General features: G+C 39.3%; 1 protein-coding gene across 12 annotated transcripts in view; it reads right to left on the bottom strand.

Annotated features, from left to right (window-relative positions):
• The window catches only part of CEP41 (centrosomal protein 41), a 48,877-nt gene that overhangs the window by 15,197 nt on the left and 12,410 nt on the right, over positions 1 to 21,270 (bottom strand). For 2 of the 12 annotated variants that reach the window (XM_077994884.1, NM_001266838.1), the window contains 3 exon segments: positions 16,860 to 16,923; positions 5,334 to 5,381; positions 456 to 517 (listed from right to left, as the gene is read on the bottom strand). In XM_077994884.1, coding sequence (XP_077851010.1) covers positions 456 to 517; positions 5,334 to 5,381; positions 16,860 to 16,923 — 174 coding nt within the window. 12 annotated transcript variants of the gene reach the window in all.

Genomic DNA, 21,270 nt, shown 5'->3' on the forward strand with positions numbered 1-21,270 from the left:
TCTCCAAAATTTTCAAATAAAAGAAGAAAGTGACTTGCCCAAAATAACAAAACAGCTTTGGTAGGATGATTTGGAAAAGATCAGTCCAAGAAAAGGAGAAATCACTTGGTTTCCAGAGAAAAATGCTGAAACAATCCAGGATCCAGAATTGTAGATTCTAACTATGAAGTTAAATGTATAAGGAAAAAAACCCCTAAACCACAAGTTTAATGAATTAAAAGTAGGGCAAACATTTACTTTACAGAATTCTTATCAAAGAAGAGAGAAAAATTTCTCACCATCCTCGTGTGAACACACATACCACATACCAATTAATTTTCCCATAGCTGAACGACATACAAAGAATCAGAAGAAACTCCTCGGCAAAGATTCCCTAGAGTTGAATTTAGAAACACTCACATAAAGTGACACGAATTAGACAGTCTTTACTCCAGTGGGAAGATCAAGAAACTTACCAGCTGGGCAAAAGTTGTAACTTTTAGTCTCTTGAAAAGCTCATCTTTTTTGTATCTATAATCTGAAAAATATGGTAAGACAAATATTTATTTAGATTTATTTTGCTTTTTTAGAGCTATTCTTTCTAGCTGTCAAGTTACGTGGTCTTTCAAGTTATTTATATGCTTTTAAATCTATTATCTCATTTGAGCCTCATGATATCCTCAAAATTAGGTGTGGCAGGTAGTAGTATCATCTGTTTAATTTGTTTCCCTTTGCTTTGTCATTAGGAAGCTTGAAGTTTAATTTACAAAGTACCTTTGGTCTAGTGACTACCCCTTGCCTTTATTTTATTAGTCTACCATTTCCCTTTCACTAAGTTGTCTCCACTTTGACTACATTGTACTCCGTGCACTTTTGTAAGCCACCTCAAATCCTTTTCAGAGCAAAGCAGGGAAGAAATGTCTGTGTTTTACAAATGAGGACAGAGACTCAGAGAAGCTGAACAGCTGATAAGACGTTCATGCCCCACTATTGTGACTCCAGCTTAAAAAGAGAGCAAAAATATTCCTGCCATTACACACTATGCTGGAGCCACAGGACGACATTTCTACGTGTGTGCTTGGCTGGACACACAGCTGTGATTGGTTCTGATCATCTCTCAGCTTCTCTCCAACTTCAATTTGATAAAAATTAACCTATTCAGTTTCTCAAGATGAAAAAGTTCTGCAGTTCTGTTGTACAACAGTGTGAAAATACTTAATGCTACTGACCTGTACACTTAAAAACCATTATGATGTTAGGTGTTCTGTGTTTTTGTTTTTGTGGTTTACCACCATTTTATTTTATGTTATTTTATGTTATGTTATGTTATGTTATGTTATGTTATTTATTTATTTATTTATTATTTCTCTGTCGCCCAGGTTGGAGTGCAGTGCCGTGATCTCGGCTCACTGCAACCTCTGCCTCTCAGGTTCAAGGAATTCTCCTGCCTCAGCCTCCTGAGTAGCTGGGATTACAGGCGCCCGCCACCATGCCTGGCTAATTTTTGTATTTTTAGTAGAGATGGGGTTTCACCATGTTGGTCAGGCTGGTTCTGAACTCCTGGCCTCAAGTGATCCACCCACCTCAACCACCCAAAGTGCTGGGATTATAGGCGTGAACCACAGCACCCGGCCCCACCATTTAAAAAGATAAAATAAAATAAAACCAACTTAGGCCAAGTTTGGTGACTCACGCCTGTAATCCCAACAATTTGGAAGGCTGAGGTGGGCGGATCACTTGAGTTCAGCAGTTTGAGACCAGCCTGGCCAACATGGCAAAACCCCATCGCTACCAATAATACAAAAATTAGTTGGGTGTGGTGGCGCACGCCTGTAATCTCAGCTACTTCGGAGGCTGAGGCATGAGAATCAATTGAACCTGGGAGGTGGAGACTGCAGTGAGCCAAGATTGCACTACCGAATTCCAGCCTGGGCGAGAGTGAAACTGTGTCTCAAAAACAAACAACAAACAAACAAAAAAACAACTTAAAACATCAACATTTATTCAGTGCTGTCTTTACAGTTCTGAGCTGTAACTCAAATATAGGTACTTCCGTACTTGTGTTAATAATTCTTCCCGTCACATTAAACAATTGTTAAAAACGAAGCCAGTCGCACTTTATCTGTTACCTGTTCCATAGATGTGTGTTAAAGGCTAGCGTCCTTAAACTGTTTTGAAGATGATAGTCAAATTCTGAATGGTTTTCAGTGTTGAACTCTGCCCACCCTTATCCTTTCCTCCTCACCTAGGTTTTTATATTGGTACCCGTGACTCCTTAAATGCTGCTTCATTATTTCAGAATTATTCAAGGTTAGCTGGTTAATTGCTATGACCTTCACAGCATAAATGTCTCGTAAACCAAGACTCCTAGCAACAAAGGAAAGGATTAAAGGTATTTAAGATTATTTACCTGGTGTAACTAATCACTTCCATGAATTTTCCAAAAACCAGCACAGACCAGGTGGTGACTTTGGAGGATAATGTAATCTTGGTTTACCAAGCACCTTAAGACTCAGAGTCAGGAAATGATACTACTTTAAAAACTAGCCTTCTGTAAATATATCAAGGCTTTTTTAAAATAGGGAACTAAACTTCTCTGTTCTAAAATGTCTTAAAGAGAGTAATTTGGCTAATAACAGACCATTACTTCTAGAAAATGCTTAGAGATGTTGCTTCTGGATACAACGAAGTAGCAAACCTATAGGCAGTGGAACTTCTAAAACCTGCCGGGATGCAGACCCATATAGGCCGAGCTGAGGCTTTACAAAGTACAACCGAATAACTACAGTGTTCCTTTTGATTGCCACCAACTTGCCCACCATAAGTCATTTATGCAAATCAAAACAACAGTAAATCAGCAAATGGAAACAGCTAACAGCTTTCAAGTAGTTTTCACTGTGACATTTATCCACTGATATTCTTCTGGTATGGTTACATGGTTTAAAATGCTTCTAAGCATAAAATGTATACTTTGAAATCCCCATTAACTAAACAGAGATTAATTTAAACAAACAAACAAACAAACAAAAGACTGCTTTATTCTAAAGATTGGCATTTCTACTGTCTTCTGCACAAGCACTAGAAGCCCCCTAAATATTTGAACCTGAACTCTACGTACCTGGTTCTGGTTTAGAAGGACAGCCGTCAGTAGGACTTTCTGACATGATTACTCAGAGATAAAAGATCAAACTAGATGTTTTACAGTAAGTTTAAATTTTTATAAAAAGGATGATTGGGAAGGCTCTGTCAGTCTGTCCTTGCAAGAGCGAACAGAGCTTTAAGAATGGAGCTTCTGCTGTGTGTCTTCTCCCAAACTCTGTGTTGAAGACAATCCTTGTTTCAGATACGTTATCAAGGTTTTCTTCTCCAGTAAGTCTAGGTTCTAAGTCTGTCTCTCTCGAGTTACTGGAAGGACAGAGACCTGACTATCTAGGATGTTTCACACTGGGTCCAACTAGTGTCATCTAACCACCAGAAACCAAGAATGGGCTTTGTAAATTGTCAATAGACATAGACTGTCTATTTTCCCCAGGTAGAGTTGAAAGCATATTCAGATTACAAAGGATTTCTGCATTTTCAGGGTTCTGTTGAAATGTGTTATTAGCAAAGGGAAGTTGGGCTCACAGTGGAAGACAAATCAAAGGAAGTAACAGAACAAGGTTTGTGGTTTCACAGAAAGAAATGGCATCTAAGGTAATCTGAGTAAAGTGATGGGTCTAGGGTATCATGAAACAAGGGAATATTCTCCTCCCTTTCAACCCCAAAGAATACTTACAACAGAAAATGGGGAAAGAGAAGGAAATATCTTCCAAAATGTAGATGCCAAACCAGAATCTAAAGCAATTCTGTCAGGGAATCAGCACAAAGTGTGTGAAATGGGGTAACAGGAATCTCCTGCTCTACTAAAAGGAAGCCTTCCACTCCTACGGAGGGAAAGTGAAGTGAGCATTTTCAAGGCTGTTTTCCAAAGGTATTTCTTCTGGGAGATCACCTCCACACAAGGTTTAGATATTAAAAGAAACCACATTGTACTTTGAGGAAATGTTTTAAGTGAGGTTCTGGCAACCTGGGCGGAATGGGACATTTTTATGGGACAAATTTCTAGTGAGGACATGTGAACTCACACTCAGCTGCAAATGGATGAGAGGTGACAGAGACGACAAACCCCAAAAGAAGCAGGACAGCTGGATTCTGCCTGCCTTGGATAAGTTAAGGATGGCAACAATGAAGTATAGGTGAGTAAATGCGATCTTTCTTCAGAGTTTAAAAGTATATATTTTATATAAATATTTAAAATACATATACTTATGTAATATAAAATGTTTAGGAAGAAAAGAGAAGGATACTGTGGCATTACATATTTTTAAGAAGTCTATAGCATGAGCCCTTATAGCTGAACATGGCAAATGAAAACACAGCATAAAGCGGCTCCTGAGTCCACATCTATTGGTTGGGGTTTCCCAATATTACAGCACTTCAAATGGAACTTTGATTTCAAATAAAAAGGTCTGCTGTGTAACAAAAGAAAATGTTCTGATGTATTCTCGATGTGCAATTTTCTCTTCCAAGAAAATGTACATTACCAGAGCCAAGTCCTGAACTATGATCAATCAGAGTACCTCTTTACCACCATTAACTACTCCCCTAGCACTGGGTTCTCGTATTCAAGATACGAGCAAATCCATCTTAGAAAATAGATGTTTCTACTTCTTCCTTAATTCTGGCCTTGAAGTGTACACTTTACATCAGTTTTGGAAGCAGATTGAAAAATTATGATTTTGCGCAAGGGCAATGCACTCAATGACTGGTAACATATCTTTGCAGACTAGCTTTTTAAAAGGACGTAGATGAAATATGATTTTTAATTAAAAGAAAACAGACTGCAATGAATTGATAATACATAACACTAAGTTCTCATGTCCCTGTCTTCCATGAATACTCTCATTTATGCACACAAGAATGTTCTGAAGGAAGATATTATTACCCCTATCTCAAATAGAGACAAAATAAGACAGAAAAGATGAAATATCTTGAAGAAGGGCATGAAGATTGCAGTACAATGACACTAGAAGCTTAACCAGAGCTCATTCCACTAGATCTGACTCCACAGGCCAACACCAATGTCTCCTATGGGATAGAAGTAGGGCAGAATTTAGGCCTACAAGCCACAATCTGAGGAGCAGCCCAGTACAGCACCCAGGATCTCCCACAGCCCTTGAGGCACCTGCTAGGCTTATCGGATCATCCATAGCTCTCTGTGCCTGTCAGCTGTAGAACACAATTGTTAGTTAAGAACCAACTTATAGAACAACTGTAGACTTCCATTTTCCCAAACCATCAAGAGTGTTACTTACTTTTCTTAATCTCTTCGAGCTTCTCAGTATATTTAGTCATACTGTTACCTAAAAAGAAAATAAGGGTTTTAGATATACTTTAAATGGAAGCAAATGAGCACCACTGTGGAAACAGAATGGAGGAAAAGTATCCCCTAAGCTTTCCTGTCCTGTTCTTAGGGATTCTGGACAGCAGCATACAGACCACACACAGTAAAATCTTTTGGATAATACAGCATTATTAAAAGTTGCAGAGCCGAGCGAAATGTTTTGGTAGAATGTGTTTAAGCTGGGATGCATACCCCCAAAACATTGAAAAGATCCAGGAGATACAGATGATCATTTTCTATCAATTTGTTTTTCAAGTCTAGGCTTTTCTCCTCCTTTTATCTCCCCTGCCCCTGCTGATGATCTTTTTGTGGGGAAGATATATAGAAGAGGAGCAAAAAGGAGGCAGTGTTCTTTGAATGTCTAAAATGTGCCTTTGTGGTTACCCAAGCAACCCTCTCCTCTCGGCTTTGTCTTCACAGTTTCCTTCTCTTTCCTGAACTTGCTCTTCTATTATTCATGCTCACGTTGCAGTCTGAACTAGACTACACAGTCTACACACTAGTATTCACCATAGATTTAATGTGCTGAGAAACAACAGCAGATTCTCGCCACTGCAGAGAGCCCCCAGCCCTCATGTTTTACAGTATGTTTCTACAATACTAGGTACTGGCCAAGGTGGTTTGGAGGTTTTCAAACTTAAAAAACTCAGCCAGGAACCTTCTGGTTTCCAACTAAATTCTAGCTGTCACGCCAGGGGCTATTATTTTTTACTGGGTGTGCTTCGATTTGATTCAATTCAACGCAGCAAGCTCTTTCTGGTATGGCAAAAGGAAAACATTCAAAATAATTTCTCATTTCTAAAACTGCGCTCCTAGCTTTTTAAGCCTGGAGAGGATCTAGTCAGATGCAGCCCCAGTATCAGATAAAAGAAATGCTTTCAATTAATAGTAGCGTGAACTGACATTTTCAAGGACTATTCTGAACTTTTCTTCACATTCGGGTGAGAGGTAGAAAAAGAAAATCCTTGCTCTGAAACCCAAAATACATTTTCAAAAAAACAACTTATTTCATTGGCTATTATTAAATCTTTACCATGAATTCACCATGGAATAAAAATCCACCATTGTTTTCTTTTTTCTTTTTCTTTTTTTTTGGTCTTAAGACACACACTCTCTGTATCCAGGACCAAAAAGGAGGATTCAGAGTAGGCCTGGACCTGGAAGTTCCAAGAGAAATGAAGGCAGTCAGGGCTGCTAGGAAGGCCTAAGCCTTCTCAAGAGAAACACTGAATACCTCTCAGAAGAGGCCCAAATCACCAAGATTAGAACCAAATACAGTCTTTCCTAGGTTCTTCAGACGGCAATTGACCTGAGATGTGACCAGATCTTCCGAGCAGAAGCCACGATTTCTTCCTGGACACACACATCTCTCCTGCCCACTGCAACTCTGAACTCAGGCGTGGACTTGCCTGGTCAATACAATGGGGGAAGAAGACGGCAAATCAATATCCTGTTCAGCTTCCCAAGTCTCGTTCTTAAAATATTTTACCCAGTAGCTTTAGGTTATATGTCCCTGAGTCACCCACAGTTGAGTGTCATTGACGTGGCAGGTAGTTTCTTTCGGCTAGGGAAGCTTTAGGCAATCTAGTCAGAAAATGAGGGACAAAAAGGATCACCTGATTTGTCTGATGTCACGGCAAGTTAGTAACTAATCCAGGATTCGCATTTCCAACTTCCTGAAAAACATGTCTTTTCTTGTCGTGTTGTAAAAAAACACAATTAATCATGAGGTAAATTTGTAGGAAATGCTACTTCCTTAATAGTGAGAGGTGGGGATCATCTTGTGTTGTAAATTCCCTGAGGAATGGAAAACACTAGTAGCCAACCTTATTTATCCAGTCTTTATTATTGAAACACTGCATTTCCAAACCACGACCTTATTTATCCAGTCTTTATTATTGAAACACTGCATCTCCAAACCACGACCTTATTTATCCAGTCTTTATTACTGAAACACTGCATCTCCAAACCACGACCTTAATTATCCAGTCTTTATTATTGAAACACTGCATCTCCAAACCACGACCTTATTTATCCAGTCTTTATTATTGAAACACTGCATCTCCAAACCACGACCTTATTTATCCAGTCTTTATTATTGAAACACTGCATCTCCAAACCACGACCTTATTTATCCAGTCTTTATTATTGAAACACTGCATTTCCAACCACGACCTTATTTATCCAGTCTTTATTATTGAAACACTGCATTTCCAAACCACTACCTTATTTATCCAGTCTTTATTATTGAAACACTGCATTTCCAAACCACGACCTTATTTATCCAGTCTTTATTTTGAAACACTGCATTTCCAAACCACGACCTTATTTATCCAGTCTTTATTATTGAAATACTTTATTTCCAAACCACGACCTTATTTATCCAGTCTTTATTATTGAAACACTGCATTTCCAAACCACAGTGGTTTCTACTAACAAAGTGTCTACACTTCATTTCTCCATTAATTACAAACATTTCAGGGTAATTACACTTAACACTTTATCTTGTATCAGCTGACCCTCACCACAATGCAGGGAGGTAGGCCATCACGCCCACTATTTGTTTTCTCCCTAAAGGAGAAGGCTGAGAAACAAACGTTTTTTGCAGAATTATACAAATACTTGGTGAAATTCAGAACAAATCTGAGAGGACTACTGACGAGTTCTTTTCACTACAGACATTCATTCTATCCAAGAATGGGGAAAAAAGGAGAATGGAGGATTTCTTCCTTGTTTTAATTGGACAAATGAGATAGCAGGATGGCTGACATAAAAATACCCCTAAAAATGGTTTGAGAAATTATGAAAAGTAGCATTTTTATCCCACTTTGTAAACTGCTTATATCTTAACTACGTAGCCTATCTTACTGTATCTAATTGCATCTGAAAATAGTTTCTGACTACCTTTTAAAAAGATTGGAAATGAATCCATTTCATAATTCACTTATTTATAAACATGGCTTTGTTTCATACAAAAGGAGCCTAAAAGACTATCCAAGAACCAATTTTTTTTTAAATTGAAATTACACATTACTGCCAGATACATTTTCCCAGATAAGACTTTTTGATCAAACAGAAAAAAAAAAGTCAGTGGCTCCCCATTGCATCCTAACTAAAGCTGAAACTCCTTGCTCTAGCACTGGACACCAACTCACTACTTCTTAATGTTGCCTTAATTACTTAACTTGACAAACTCCTGGTCTTCCATTCTCTAACGTATCACCTTGCCACATACTCATAGCCCACCCAGCAGGAATTGACCTTTCCCTCCTCTGAGCTTCTACAGCACTCGGCCTACAACCCACAAGGCATTTATCACTGTATTGTCTTACCTACCTTACTAGACAGAAAGCCAAAGACTATTTATGGGCACGTACACACACACACACACACAACATGCATGCATGCACAATCTTTATCCCTTCCATTGCCTAGCATAGGAGACACTCAAAAATATTTGCTGAATGATGGTCAGGTGCACTGGCTCATGCCTGTAATCCCAGCATGTTTGGAGGCTGAGGAGGCAGGATTGCTTGAGCCCAGGAGTTCCAGACCAGCCTGGGCAATATAGTGAGACCTTGTCTCTACAAAACACACATACACACAAATTAGCCAGGCATGGTGGCGCATCCCTGTAGTCCCAGCTACTTGAGAGGTTGAGGTAGGAGTGTCACCTGAGCCCAGGAAGGGGAGGTTGCAGTGAGCAAGAATGTACCACTGCACTATGGTGTGGGTGACAGAGTGAGACTCTATCTCAAAAAAAAAAAAAAAATTGCCAGGCGTGGTAGCTCACATCTGTAATTCCAGCACTTTGGGAGGCTGAGGTGCAAGGATTGCTCGAGGCCAGGAGTTCAAGACCACCCTGGCCAACACAGTGAGAGCCCAACTGTATAAAAAATAAAGAAATAAATAGGCTGGGCGTGGTGGCTCACGCCTGTAATCCCAGCGCTTTGGGAGGCCAAGGCGGGAGGATCACGAGGTCAGGAGTTCGAGACCAGTCTGACCAATATTAAATAGTAAATTTATATTTACAAATTACTAATTTATAAATTACTAATTTATAAATAATAAATTAAATAGTAAAACCCCATCTCTACTAAAAAATATAAAAATTAGCCAGGCATGGTAGTCCGCACCTGTAGTCCCAGGTACTCAGGAGGCTGAGGCAGGAGAATCGCTTGAACCCGGAAGGCAGAGGTTGCAGTGAACCGAGATCCTGCCACTGCACTCTAGCTTGGGCAACAGAGTGAGGCTTCGTCTCAATAAATAAATAAATAAATAAAAAGGAAAAAGATACATTTGCTGAATGAAATGAACGAAATATACTATGGAGATCTACTATCTGAAAAATCCTTATAATGAGTTCTTTTATAATGCAAATACTTCCCAATTTGGTCTGAGTTTCTGTACACCTGATTTTCTTTAAACTATGTACAACTTGACTTATACACAGCATATGTTATGTGCTACATATATGACTCATATTGCTTCACGATTTAAGCAACCTAGAAATGTATAAGGTAGAATTTAGCTTCTACTTTGTTTACTTACAACTAAAGTTCTGATAAAAGATATATAACAAAACTTTACAATTAGACTCAAGAGGAAGAAATAACCCAACTATATCAATAGTGCTATGCAAAGACAGAGTACAACTGATTAAATGAATGAGTCATTCATTAGATTTTTTCCATTGTTTTCCTATAATTTAATAACATTATTTATACAGAGCCACTAAGAAAAGCAAGTGATTTTGTGCAGCAGTAATCTAAAGTAGATGAGATTTATAAGGCACGAACTCAGTTGCTAAGAGACAACTCCATGGCTTTATTTTTCTTCAATATTTCCCTCCTCTATGGAGAAGTTCTCTTGGCTCGGAAGAGCAGAAAGCATGAAAAGAGGCACAGTGGTCCTTTGTTAACCTCAATAAGTGATATGTGTGTATAGTGCTTTCTGGTTTATAAAAGCCTTTCACATACATTTCTTCCTTTGACGGAAGGAACAGAATTAAACAACAAATAAAAATGAAGAGTACCTAGTCTATAATGAGTTTGATGCTTACAATCAAGGCTATTAGCAAATATTCAGGAAAAGTAGAGCCTAAAGAAGAAAAGAGGGAATGAATAGTTTGTCTAGAGATAATAAAAGGAAGGTGAATTTTTAAAAAGACAAAAATAAGGCTAGAAAAGACTGAGTGGAGAAAGCCTACAGAATTTCAGAAAGCTAAAGAAATTGGAAATGAGATTGAATATAGATAGAAATGAGAGGACAATGCAGCCAATGAAAGACTGTGGGGACTAATAAAAGGCGAGCCCTGTGGTTTGGAAAGTGTCCCTTAATCAGCCTACAGTGCTGCAAAACAGAAACCCAGAGAGGGTGCTTGAGAATATACAAGAACCCTGCGGTGGTGACTGAACAAAACGCAGCCAGGGATTTCATCAGAAGCATAATCCATTCATGGCACAGTCTGGCAGTGCTGGGGAGCTGGTAAGACACACACAGGCACCTATGGAACAAAAGAAATATTTGAAGTTCAAAATAATTCTGAGATTTCTAGCCATGGCCGCACATCAGTGTTTGAGTTCATATGAGAAGCAGAGCCAGAGGTATAAAAACAAAAAAATAATCTTTACCCAGGAGGAAGATAGCAGTCTTTGAAGAACTCAGTAGAAGGTGATTTGGGTGAAGGCAGGAGATATCACAAAATTCTTGATTTCTTGTGATTACTCTGAATTGCTTGCTGTTTGGTAAGAAAAGATGAAAGACCCATCTATTTAGCCTAAAAATGAGAAATGCTCACTCACTGCTGTGCCTATTTTCAATGCTCTGACTGCAGAGCTTAAAAACATACTACAGGTAGAAACTCCGTACTCTTAACTTGGGCTATAAGGCCCCTTTTCTGTTGTCTTAACTCTTTATCCTTTTCACCTCATGACACACATACAATGATACAATGTGGATACAATGCTGGGTTTGGGTTGATCCAGGCCCTGTTGGCTACCCAAAGGGCTGTAGGGATCTGTGTCTTGGCACGTAACGCATAGGCTGCTGCACACCAGGTAGAAAACTTTTTCTGAATACACAGGGAGGTAAGTCACAAAAACGCACAGAAATATAAGCATTAAAATAAAAATCTCTCCCCTAAATTGACTTTAGAATAATTTCTAAATTTGAAACAAAAAAAAATTGAACACTAGAATAAGATTTCTCTCCCACACTGACTTTAAAATACTGTGAGTTTTAAGCAATGAAACATACTTTGGCCCTTCCAAAAGCTTTACAAGACTAGTTTGGGAGACTTCTGCTTCCAGAAAGATGGGGTAGATGTACTTAGCTACTCCTCCAGCTAAGAAAAAGAAAACCCTCGACAACCCACAGAATGGGAGAAAATATTTGCAAATCATATTACTGACAAGACTCTAGTATCCAGAATATATAAAACAACTCTGTTTTACTTTTATTTTTTGGAGACGGAGTCTTGCTCTGTCACCCAGGCTGGAGTGCAGTGGCGCAATCTTGGCTCACTGCAACCTCTGTCTCCTGGGTTCAAGCAATTCTTCTGCCTCCGCTTCCCGAGGAGCTGGGACTACAGGTGCACGCTGCCACGCCTGGCTAATTTTTTTGTATTTTAGTAGAGACGGGGTTTCATCATGTTGCCCAGACTAGTCTTGAATTCCTGAGCTAAGGCAATCCACCTGCCTTGGCCTCCCAAAGTGCTGGGATTACAGGTGTGAGCCACTGCGCCCGGCCAAAAGAACTCTTCTAACTCAACAAATAAGAAGAAAAATAACCCAACGTAAATATGGACAAATGATTTGAATAGACATTTCTCCATAGGAGATACACAAATGCCAAAAAGGACATAAAAAGGTGCTCAAACATTGGTCATTAGGAACATGCAAATCAAAGCCGTAATAATATACCATTTCATGCCCACAAAGATGGTAATCAAAACGATGAACAATAACAAGCATTGGTGATGATGTGGAGAAAATAGAGCCCTCCTACATTGCTGCTGGGAATGTGAAGTGGTGTGGCTGCTGTGGAAAACAGTTTGGCATTTCCTCAAAAAATTAGACACACAGTTACCATATGAAAAGCAATTCAAGTCCTAGGTATATGCCCAAGAGAATTAAAAACACATGTTCACACAAAAATTTGTACACTGATGTTCTTAGCAGCACTATGTCCAGTAAGTGTAAACAACTCAAATGTCCATCAACTGATGAGTGGGTAAACAAAATGTGGAATAGCTATACAACAGAAGATTATTTGATAATAAAAAGGAGTAAAGAACTGACACATGCTACAACATAGATGAATCTTGAAAACATTTCACTAAGTGAAAGAAGCCAGACATAAAAGGCTACATCCCGTACGACTGCATCTACATGAAATGTTCAGAATAGCCAAATCCATAGATACAGAAAGCAGATTAGTGGTTACTCAACATAGTAAATATGTCAATTCTCCCTATGTTGATAAACAGGCTTAATGCAACTCCTATCAAAATCACAGCATTTAAAAAGTAAATGTAAATACGATTATTCTAAAATTTATATGGAAAGGCAGGGGGATTAAAATAGCTAAAATAACTGTATAAAGAAAAAGAAAGGCTGGGCACTGTAGAACATGCCTGTAATTTCAGCACTTTGGGAGGCCGAGGCGGGTGAATCACTTGAGGTCAGGCATTCATGACCAGCCTGGCCAATATGGTAGAACCTCATCTCTACCAAAAAATACAAAAATATGAACCGGGCATGGTGGCGCCCGCCTGTGGTCCCAGCTGCTTGGGAGGCTGAGGTGGGAGAATTGCTTGAGCCCGGGAAGTAGTGGTTACAGTGGGCCGAGATCACACCACTGCACTCCAGCCTGGGCTACAGAGTAAGACTCTGTCTCAAAAAAAAAAAAGAGAAAGTGGGCATAGTCAGTCTAACCAATTTTAACTATCCAATTTACTATACAGCTATAGTAATCAATACTATGGTATTGGCAGAAGGCAGACACATGCATCATGGGATCAGAATAGATAACCCAGGAATAGACCCACATAAATATGCCCAACTGATTTTTGACAAAGGTGAACACGAAATTAAATGGAGAAAAGGTAACCTTTTTAACAAATGGCACCAGACCAACTGAATATCCATAAGCAAAATCTTAGTCTTGATGTGAGTCACATCTCTTATATAAAAATTACCTCAAAGTTTATCATGAACTTAAACATAAAACTTTTAGAAAAAAAACATGATAGAAAAAAAAAAATCATTGGGATCGAGGCCAGGCAAAGACTTTTTAGACTAGACAACAAAATCATGATCCATAAAAGGAAAAGCTGATAAAATGGACCTCATGAAAATTAAAAACTTTTGTTCTTCCAAAGACCGTGTTAGGAGGATGAAAAGATAAGTTATGAACTAGGAAAAAATATTTGCAAACCACATATCTGACAAAGGACTAGTAGCTAGAATGTATAAGGAGCTCTCAAAATGCAACAATAAAAAAGCAAACAAACTAATTAGAACATAGGCAAAAGATATGAACAGGTATTTCACCAAAGAAGGTATACAGAAATCAAATAAGCACATGAAAAGATGTTCACCATTACCACAGGGAAATGCAAATTAAAACTGCAATGGGCTGGGCGCGGTGGCTCACGCCTGTAATCCCAGCCAAGGTGGGTGGATCACTTGAGGCAGGAGTTTGAGACAAGCCTGGCCAACGTGACGAAACCCTATCTCTACTAAAAATACAAAAACTAGCCAGGCATGGTGGTGAGCACCTGTAATTCCAGCTACTTGAAAGGCTAAGGCAGGAGAATTGCTTGAACCCGGGAGGCAGAGGTTGCAGTGAGCCAAGATCATGCCACTGCACTCCAGCCTGGGTGACGGGGTAAGATTCTGTCTCAAAAAACAAAACAAAACAAAACTGCAATGATATATGCCACCACACAGCTATCAGAATGGCCAAAATAAAAGCTGGTGACAACACCAAATGCTGACAAGGATGTGGAGAAAATGAATCATTCATCCATTGCTGGTGGGAATGTAAAATGGTATGGTCACTTTAAAAAACAGCTTGGCATTTTCTTAAAAAACTACATGGGCAAGTACATTCTGACCAGCAATTATACTCCTGAGCACTTAACCCAGAGAAATGAAGATTTAGGTTCAAACAAAACTATGTGCATGAGTGTTCATAGCACTTTTACTTTAATAACCAAAAAGTGCAAACAACCCCGATGTCCTTCAACAAGTGAACGGTTAATTAAACTTGGTACATTCATATCATGGAATACCAGCCATTAATAAAATGGAACAAATCACTGATACGTGCAACAACCTGGATGAATATCCAGAAAATTATGCTAAGTGAAAAAGCCAATCCAAAAGGTTGCATACTGTATGATTCCATTTATACAGCATTTGTGAAATGACAAAATTACAGCAGTGTAGAACAGACTGGTGATTGCAGGGGCTAAGAAAGGGGTGGGAGTAGAAAGTGGATGTGGCTATAAAAGGGCAACATAAGGAATCCGTGTGGTGATGGAAATGTTCTGTATCTTGACTATATGTATCAAATGTCAATATCACAGTTGTGATAGTGTATTATAGTTTTGCAAAATGTTACCTCTATGGGAAACTGGCTAAAGTACACATGGAATCTTTCTGCATTATTGTCTACAAAATATATATGCATCTATAATTATGTTGAAATTAAAAGTTTAACAAAAAAGCCAGTTTAAAAATCTCAGGATATAAAAGGACATATGTATTTAATATATATTATAAAAAGCAGATATACTTTTATCTCAATATCAAAAAAATGAAATTAATCTTAGGCACCATTATTGAGTCAAATTCTGGTTATGAATTGAGAAATTAAAGAGGAAGAAGGGAGCTGTCCTTCACAAATCCCAGTTTAATTTCCAGGAGACAAAAAAAAAAAAAAAAAAACTATGAAGGCATAGACAAATCTATATATCTGAAATAAATCTCAGCTCTTAAAGTTTTAATTATAAGAAAGCATACAGATTCCAAAAGAAATTCCTTCCTTTATAGTAGTCTGTAAAATAATATTTAGACTCCTCAGAAAAAATACAGCATTTTAAATCTAGGTGCTTACCTCACAGAATCACTTACTTCAGAAGGATGGATCACAGTTGCAATTAGGGGTTAGATGGGTAGAGATGAAAGAGTTGAGGGTTTTTGTGGCAGAAGAAACAAGGCTTGGGGGAAATACAGGAACAGTACGGCCTAAGAAACAGTACACCAGACTTGGCACCAGATCTCCAATATTGACTTCCTCATCCTGTATATAATCCTAGTTCTATCTCCTTTATTGAACTCCGAATAAATCACAAAATCCCCGTGCCACAATTTCCTCCTCTTCTAAGACAGAGATAATATTTTCACCTGCCCATCAAACAGGATATTTGCAAGGATAAATATCTGTACGGCATGGAAATGTCTGAATGAAGGGTACCAAGAAATAGCATCTGCAAATGAGGTGAATTTAAAACACTGAATTTAAGTCTATTTTATATGAAGAAACCAATGATTTTTTGAAGGAGACTGGAGAAAGAGAAACAAAATAAACAAAATGATTTAAACCAAGTCAGCATCGTCATTTACTTTTCTCAATTATCTTGAGGTTGCTGGTGGAAAATTCGGTATTGCTAAAGGCATACAGTACCCCAGTCCACTAGCGAAACCATTTTAATCACGTGAATTTTCCACAGCAGGCTTTAAAAGGTTGAAAAAAACAAAAACAAACAACCAAAACCCCACAAGACAGAAAATCCATTAGGGTCTGTGCAGCAGTCTATCACAACACTGAAAAATGGGAACAGCGTGGAAATAAGCAGTTCATTTTACCTTCACTGCAGCATTAATTAAATTCTGACTGGTATTTCGGTTACTCATTCAAGTCTGTCTGCCTCCACTTGGATCTAAACTCTTTAACTAAAAAAAAAAAACACAATTCATACTCATCTTTACATCTCTCATGGTCCATAACTTGGCATATGGTCAGCACTTTGCAAACACTGCATTGAACAAATATGCATGTGTCTAATCTATTACTGCCAGTTTAAAGGAATATACTTAAGGTATTCCAAAATAGAGGCTGACCTCCTGATATTTATTTAGCTAAAGCCCTGAAACTTATTGAACAATGGTTTTGATTTCTAGAATTTCATTTTCTCAGTTTACAATATTTCTTATGTGGTAAGGAATAATAAGCTAAATTATGTAAATATAAATTTTTACTGATACTCTGAAAAACATCTTTCAAGGATAAATCCTGAGCTCAGAAAGACATCAGGCAAAATAGTTAGAAACTTTTAGCTGTGATTTATACCAGATATGTAGGGTTGCTTTCTGTCAATAATTAGCTATTGGATTTTTTTTATTCTAATTTTCTAATCTTTACTCACCAGTGTCCAGTCTTGATTTGACATGCTGGTATCTTGGGTTCTGTGGTATCCTTTTCATCAGATACTAAAAAACAAGGAAATTCACAATTAATTGGGTTAATGTAAGGATAAGGGTGGTAAAGTCAGGAGTCAGATACTCAAAAAATGGAAAAAAAAAAAAAAAGGTAAAATTTCTTAGAAATTAAAGATGGGGCCAGGCATGGTGGCTCACACCTGTAATCCTAGGACTTTGGGAGGCCAAGGTCGGCGGGTCACCTAAGGTCAGGAGTTTGAGGTCAGCCTGGCCAACACGGTGAAACCCCATCTCTACTAAAAACACAAAAATTAGCCAGGCATGGTGACGGGCGCCTGTAGTTCCAGCTACTCTGGAGGCTGAGGCAGGAGAATCACTTGAACCCGGAAGGCAGAGGCTCCAGTGAGGTAAGATTATGCTGCTGCACTCCAGCCTGGGTGACAGAGCCAGACTCCAACTCAAAAAAAAAAAAAAAAAAAAAAAGATGGAATGAGCTCCAGAGGTCCAATTGTCTTTTCAACATAGGATTTTTTTCGACAGCATTTCCATATTTATCTTGTTTCTGTCAGAAAACTTCCATATTTCGTCAAACTCATCTCAGAGCACTACATGATAAAAAAAAAAAAAGCTCCTAAAAAATTATTTCTTGGCCGGGCGCCGTGGCTCATGCGTGTAATCCCAACACTTTGGGAGGCTGAGGCGGGTGGATCACGAGGTCAGGAGATCGAGACCATTCTGGCCAACATGGTGAAACCCTATCTTTACTAAAAATACAAAAATTAGCCGGGTGTGGTGATGCGCACCTATAGTCTCAGCTACTTGGGAGGCTGAGGCAGAAGAATCACTTGAACCCGGGAGGCAGAGGTTGCGGTGAGCTGAGGTCGCGCCACTGCACTCCAGCCTCGGTGACAGAGTGAGGCTCTGTCTCAAAAAAATAAAAAAACATATTTCTTACATTGAGCCCAAATCAGTCTTTCTAATTTTCGTTTAGTCCCCTGCTGCAACCCACTGTAAGTCATCTGCCTCTGTCTCAAGAAATCTGTTAAGATGACCAAAGGCAGTCGTCCTGACCCTGTTTCATTTCACGTTCTCTATGATGGTTTCTAGGCCATTTCCTCTGGACACCCCTGAGATTTTTCCATCTCTCCCCTGCAGGGATCCAGCCCTAAGCACAGTGCTCCAGATGTGGGCAGGCCAGGCCCCAGGTGGGCAGGCTCCCGCTGCTCCCAAGTCTGTAGCTCCAGGGATGTCGACCATGGCATCTGCTCTCATGGCAGCTGAGGCTCACCTGGGGCTCAGTGCAAGTGTAGGTTCAGCAAAAATGCATATGTCATGTCAGGTCTCCTTTGTGCTGCTCTCTGGTAGTTAACTCTTTGAATCCAAGCATAAGACATTAACCCACATTAAATTACAGTGGCGACTGTGAAAGCCATTAAGTGAGGAGAAGCTAATGAATAAAGGTATCATGAAATAGCGCTTTCTTGCTCAGGCCTTTTTCTGGCCTGCAGGTATGAAAGTCCTTTCCTCAATAACAGGTAGCTGTGGAATATGAAATTACCGCAGTGCCTTTTCGGCTTTATCTTCTGCCACCCTTCCTCATGTTCCCATGTTGAAGTTGCTGGGAATGTCTCCTTAATGCAGCACACTCATTCAGGTTGCCAGTCTCTGCAGATGTCTGCCTAGAATGCCTTTCCTTCACTACTCCTTGGGCAAAATGTATTTCCTCTGTAAAGCTATCCAGTACAGAACTAGGCACTTTCTTCTCCCTGGCTCCCAGAATACTCACAGCCCGCTCCATTGCTTAAACCTCAATCTTCTTCCCTAGTCTAGGATTTCCCTGAAGGCAGGGGCAATGACTTACTCATATTTGCATTTGCTTAGGACCTAGTGCATGGTAAGTACATTTATTGATATTCAGTGAATAAGTGAATACCGAAAATGAAGATTGTACTACAGCAACTATCTGGTTCCTTAGATGAGAAAATCGGACTTACAAAAACTGCATCCTTTGCCTTTGAAAACAGTTAACCACGGCATACTCTGTCAGGAGGATTGCAAAATAAACATTTACCTATAAAACAATGGTTCAAATGACCCACAAAGCATACAAACAATATGGGATACTTTAGTGTCTTACAAAATATCTGTTGGCCAGAGTTTTAGATTTCAGGACCAGGGGGAATTTTTTAAAACTAAGGCACCTACAGTTATCACCTTTTAATATTGCCAAGGACATAAAAAAAACAAAACCAAAGCAAAAGCCTCACAACATCTGCTATTTTAACATCTAAAAGGTAAGGGGGAAAAAAAAAAAAAGCCCAGCGTGAAAGGGTCAGTCCTTCAGTGTCATTAAAAACCATTCATGACATTGTGATTTTCACTTCGCCCCAGGCAAGTCACAGCTTTATCATCAACTCTTAGCGTCTGTCCTCAGATTGTGTTTGGAACCATTGAGCTATTTTATCCTTAGAAAAAGGTTGGAAAGCTTGTTTCTCCACATGATCAGTAACTTGTCTATATGAGAAAGTAATTTGTCTATATGAGAAAATCACTAACTTGTCTATATGAGAAAATAACACCAATTTCAATTTCTTCCCTAGAGGAAGACAGAGCAGATTCTTGAGCAAAAGATGGAAAACATCCAAAGACTGAAAAGTGGGACTTCAGTACAAATTCCCCAGAGACAGACAATATCATGGCAAAATGAAACAAACAAAGAAAAAAAAACAGGGAAAGTATGTGTCTGGTAAATTGAGTCAAGTAATACTAATACTAGATTGCAGTTATCTTAGGCTAAGGGATTTTTTTCTGCACTCTGTATTTTTTTTTTTAATCATTTCTATACTCTATTTCCTGTTTTTACTTTTGTTTTGTTTTTCCCATTAGTTTCCTAGCAAAGCTTCTTTTAAAAATTCCAGGCTAGTCTCTGCTGAACCAAGGGGATTTGTCCATACCTAAGCCAAAATAGCTAAGAAGTGAGGGTGTCTCTGGGGACCAGGTGTGGTGGCAGCAGAATGATGAGAGGAGAGAGTGTGGACAGCTGCAGTGGCTGAGCCCTTCCCGCCCCCGGTTTTCCCTTACATAGACTAATGAGAAATCCATATGCTGCAGGAGAAAAAATGTAGTTTCTTTTCTGTGTTCCCACTGCAGTCCAATTTCTTGTTCCTGTCTTTCTAGTACCAACCGCAATGTAAAACTATTTGTGCTCCACTGCAAGCCGAGCACCATAGATTTTTATGGGATGGACGTACTTTTTTTTATTTAAAATTCTTGCTTTGTGGGGTGACTGCTTCTTGACCTACTGACCAACTGGCTTTCTTTCAATTACATAAACAGGATGGAATGGTGGAAAGTGAAGAAGCTGAAAAAAGAAGCTGTTTTCAAGGAAGACTGTTCATTGAACAAAGACTTATTGAGCCCAACCATTCATTCAGTGGACATTTACTGAGTGCCTACTAGGGGCAAGCTTCTGTGCTGAGGACAGACAGGTGAAAAACAGTCTTTGCCATCCAGCTTTCACTGACTGCTGGGAAGACAGACAAGGGGATAAACAGACGTGAGGCTGCATGAGGAACAAGGAAAGGGAAGGAGGGGGTGTGACAAAAGCACATCAGATTGGCATCTAATCCAGGTTAAAAGTGTCAAGAACTGTTTCTTGAAGGGTCACTTCTGAGCTGAATTCTGAGGGTTAAGGAGGTTAGTCAAGCTAAAGGAGTAGTGGATGGGAGCTACGGGGTTTCTGGCGAGGGAAAAGCATGGCGAAGGAGTGGAGTCTCAGGGGAGTACCAACAGTTTTCAGCAATCTAACAGTAACTGGCCTGCCTGGAGCATAGCGGGAAAAATGGGGACAAAGGACGCTGGAAAGGCAGCAGGGGCAGATCACAAAAAGCCTCGCATACATGTTTAAAAAAGCTTGGGTTTCATCCTATAGATCAGTGGATCTCGAACAGGTACCATTTTGCTCCTTGTACCCCCAGAAACATCTGTCAATGTCTACAGGCATTTTTGTTTGTCCCAACTGGGTGGTAGGAGGTGTTACTGGCATCTTAGTGGGTAGAGGCCAGGGGTGCTGCTAAATACCCTACAATTACAGACAGCCCCACCACAAAGAATGAGCCCAAACGCCAATAGTGCCCAGGGTGGTGAAGATGATGAGGGGGTCACTGGAGAAGTTTGAAGGAGGAGTGACAAGATTATATTTCTGTTTTAGAAAGGTGACCCTGGGAGCAATATGGAGAATATGAGTCAAGAAAGGAGGCATGAAAATCAGTTGAAAGGCTGTTGTGCTAACAGGATCTGTAGTCCTAAGGAAGTGGCAATAAAGATGAAGAGGAAGAGACCATTTCAAGAAATCTTTAAAATGTTAAATCAATATAATTTAAAATTGACTCATGTAGT

The sequence above is a fragment of the Macaca mulatta genome, chromosome 3, assembly GCF_049350105.2.
Source record: "Macaca mulatta isolate MMU2019108-1 chromosome 3, T2T-MMU8v2.0, whole genome shotgun sequence".
Classification (NCBI taxonomy): Eukaryota; Metazoa; Chordata; class Mammalia; order Primates; family Cercopithecidae; genus Macaca; species Macaca mulatta.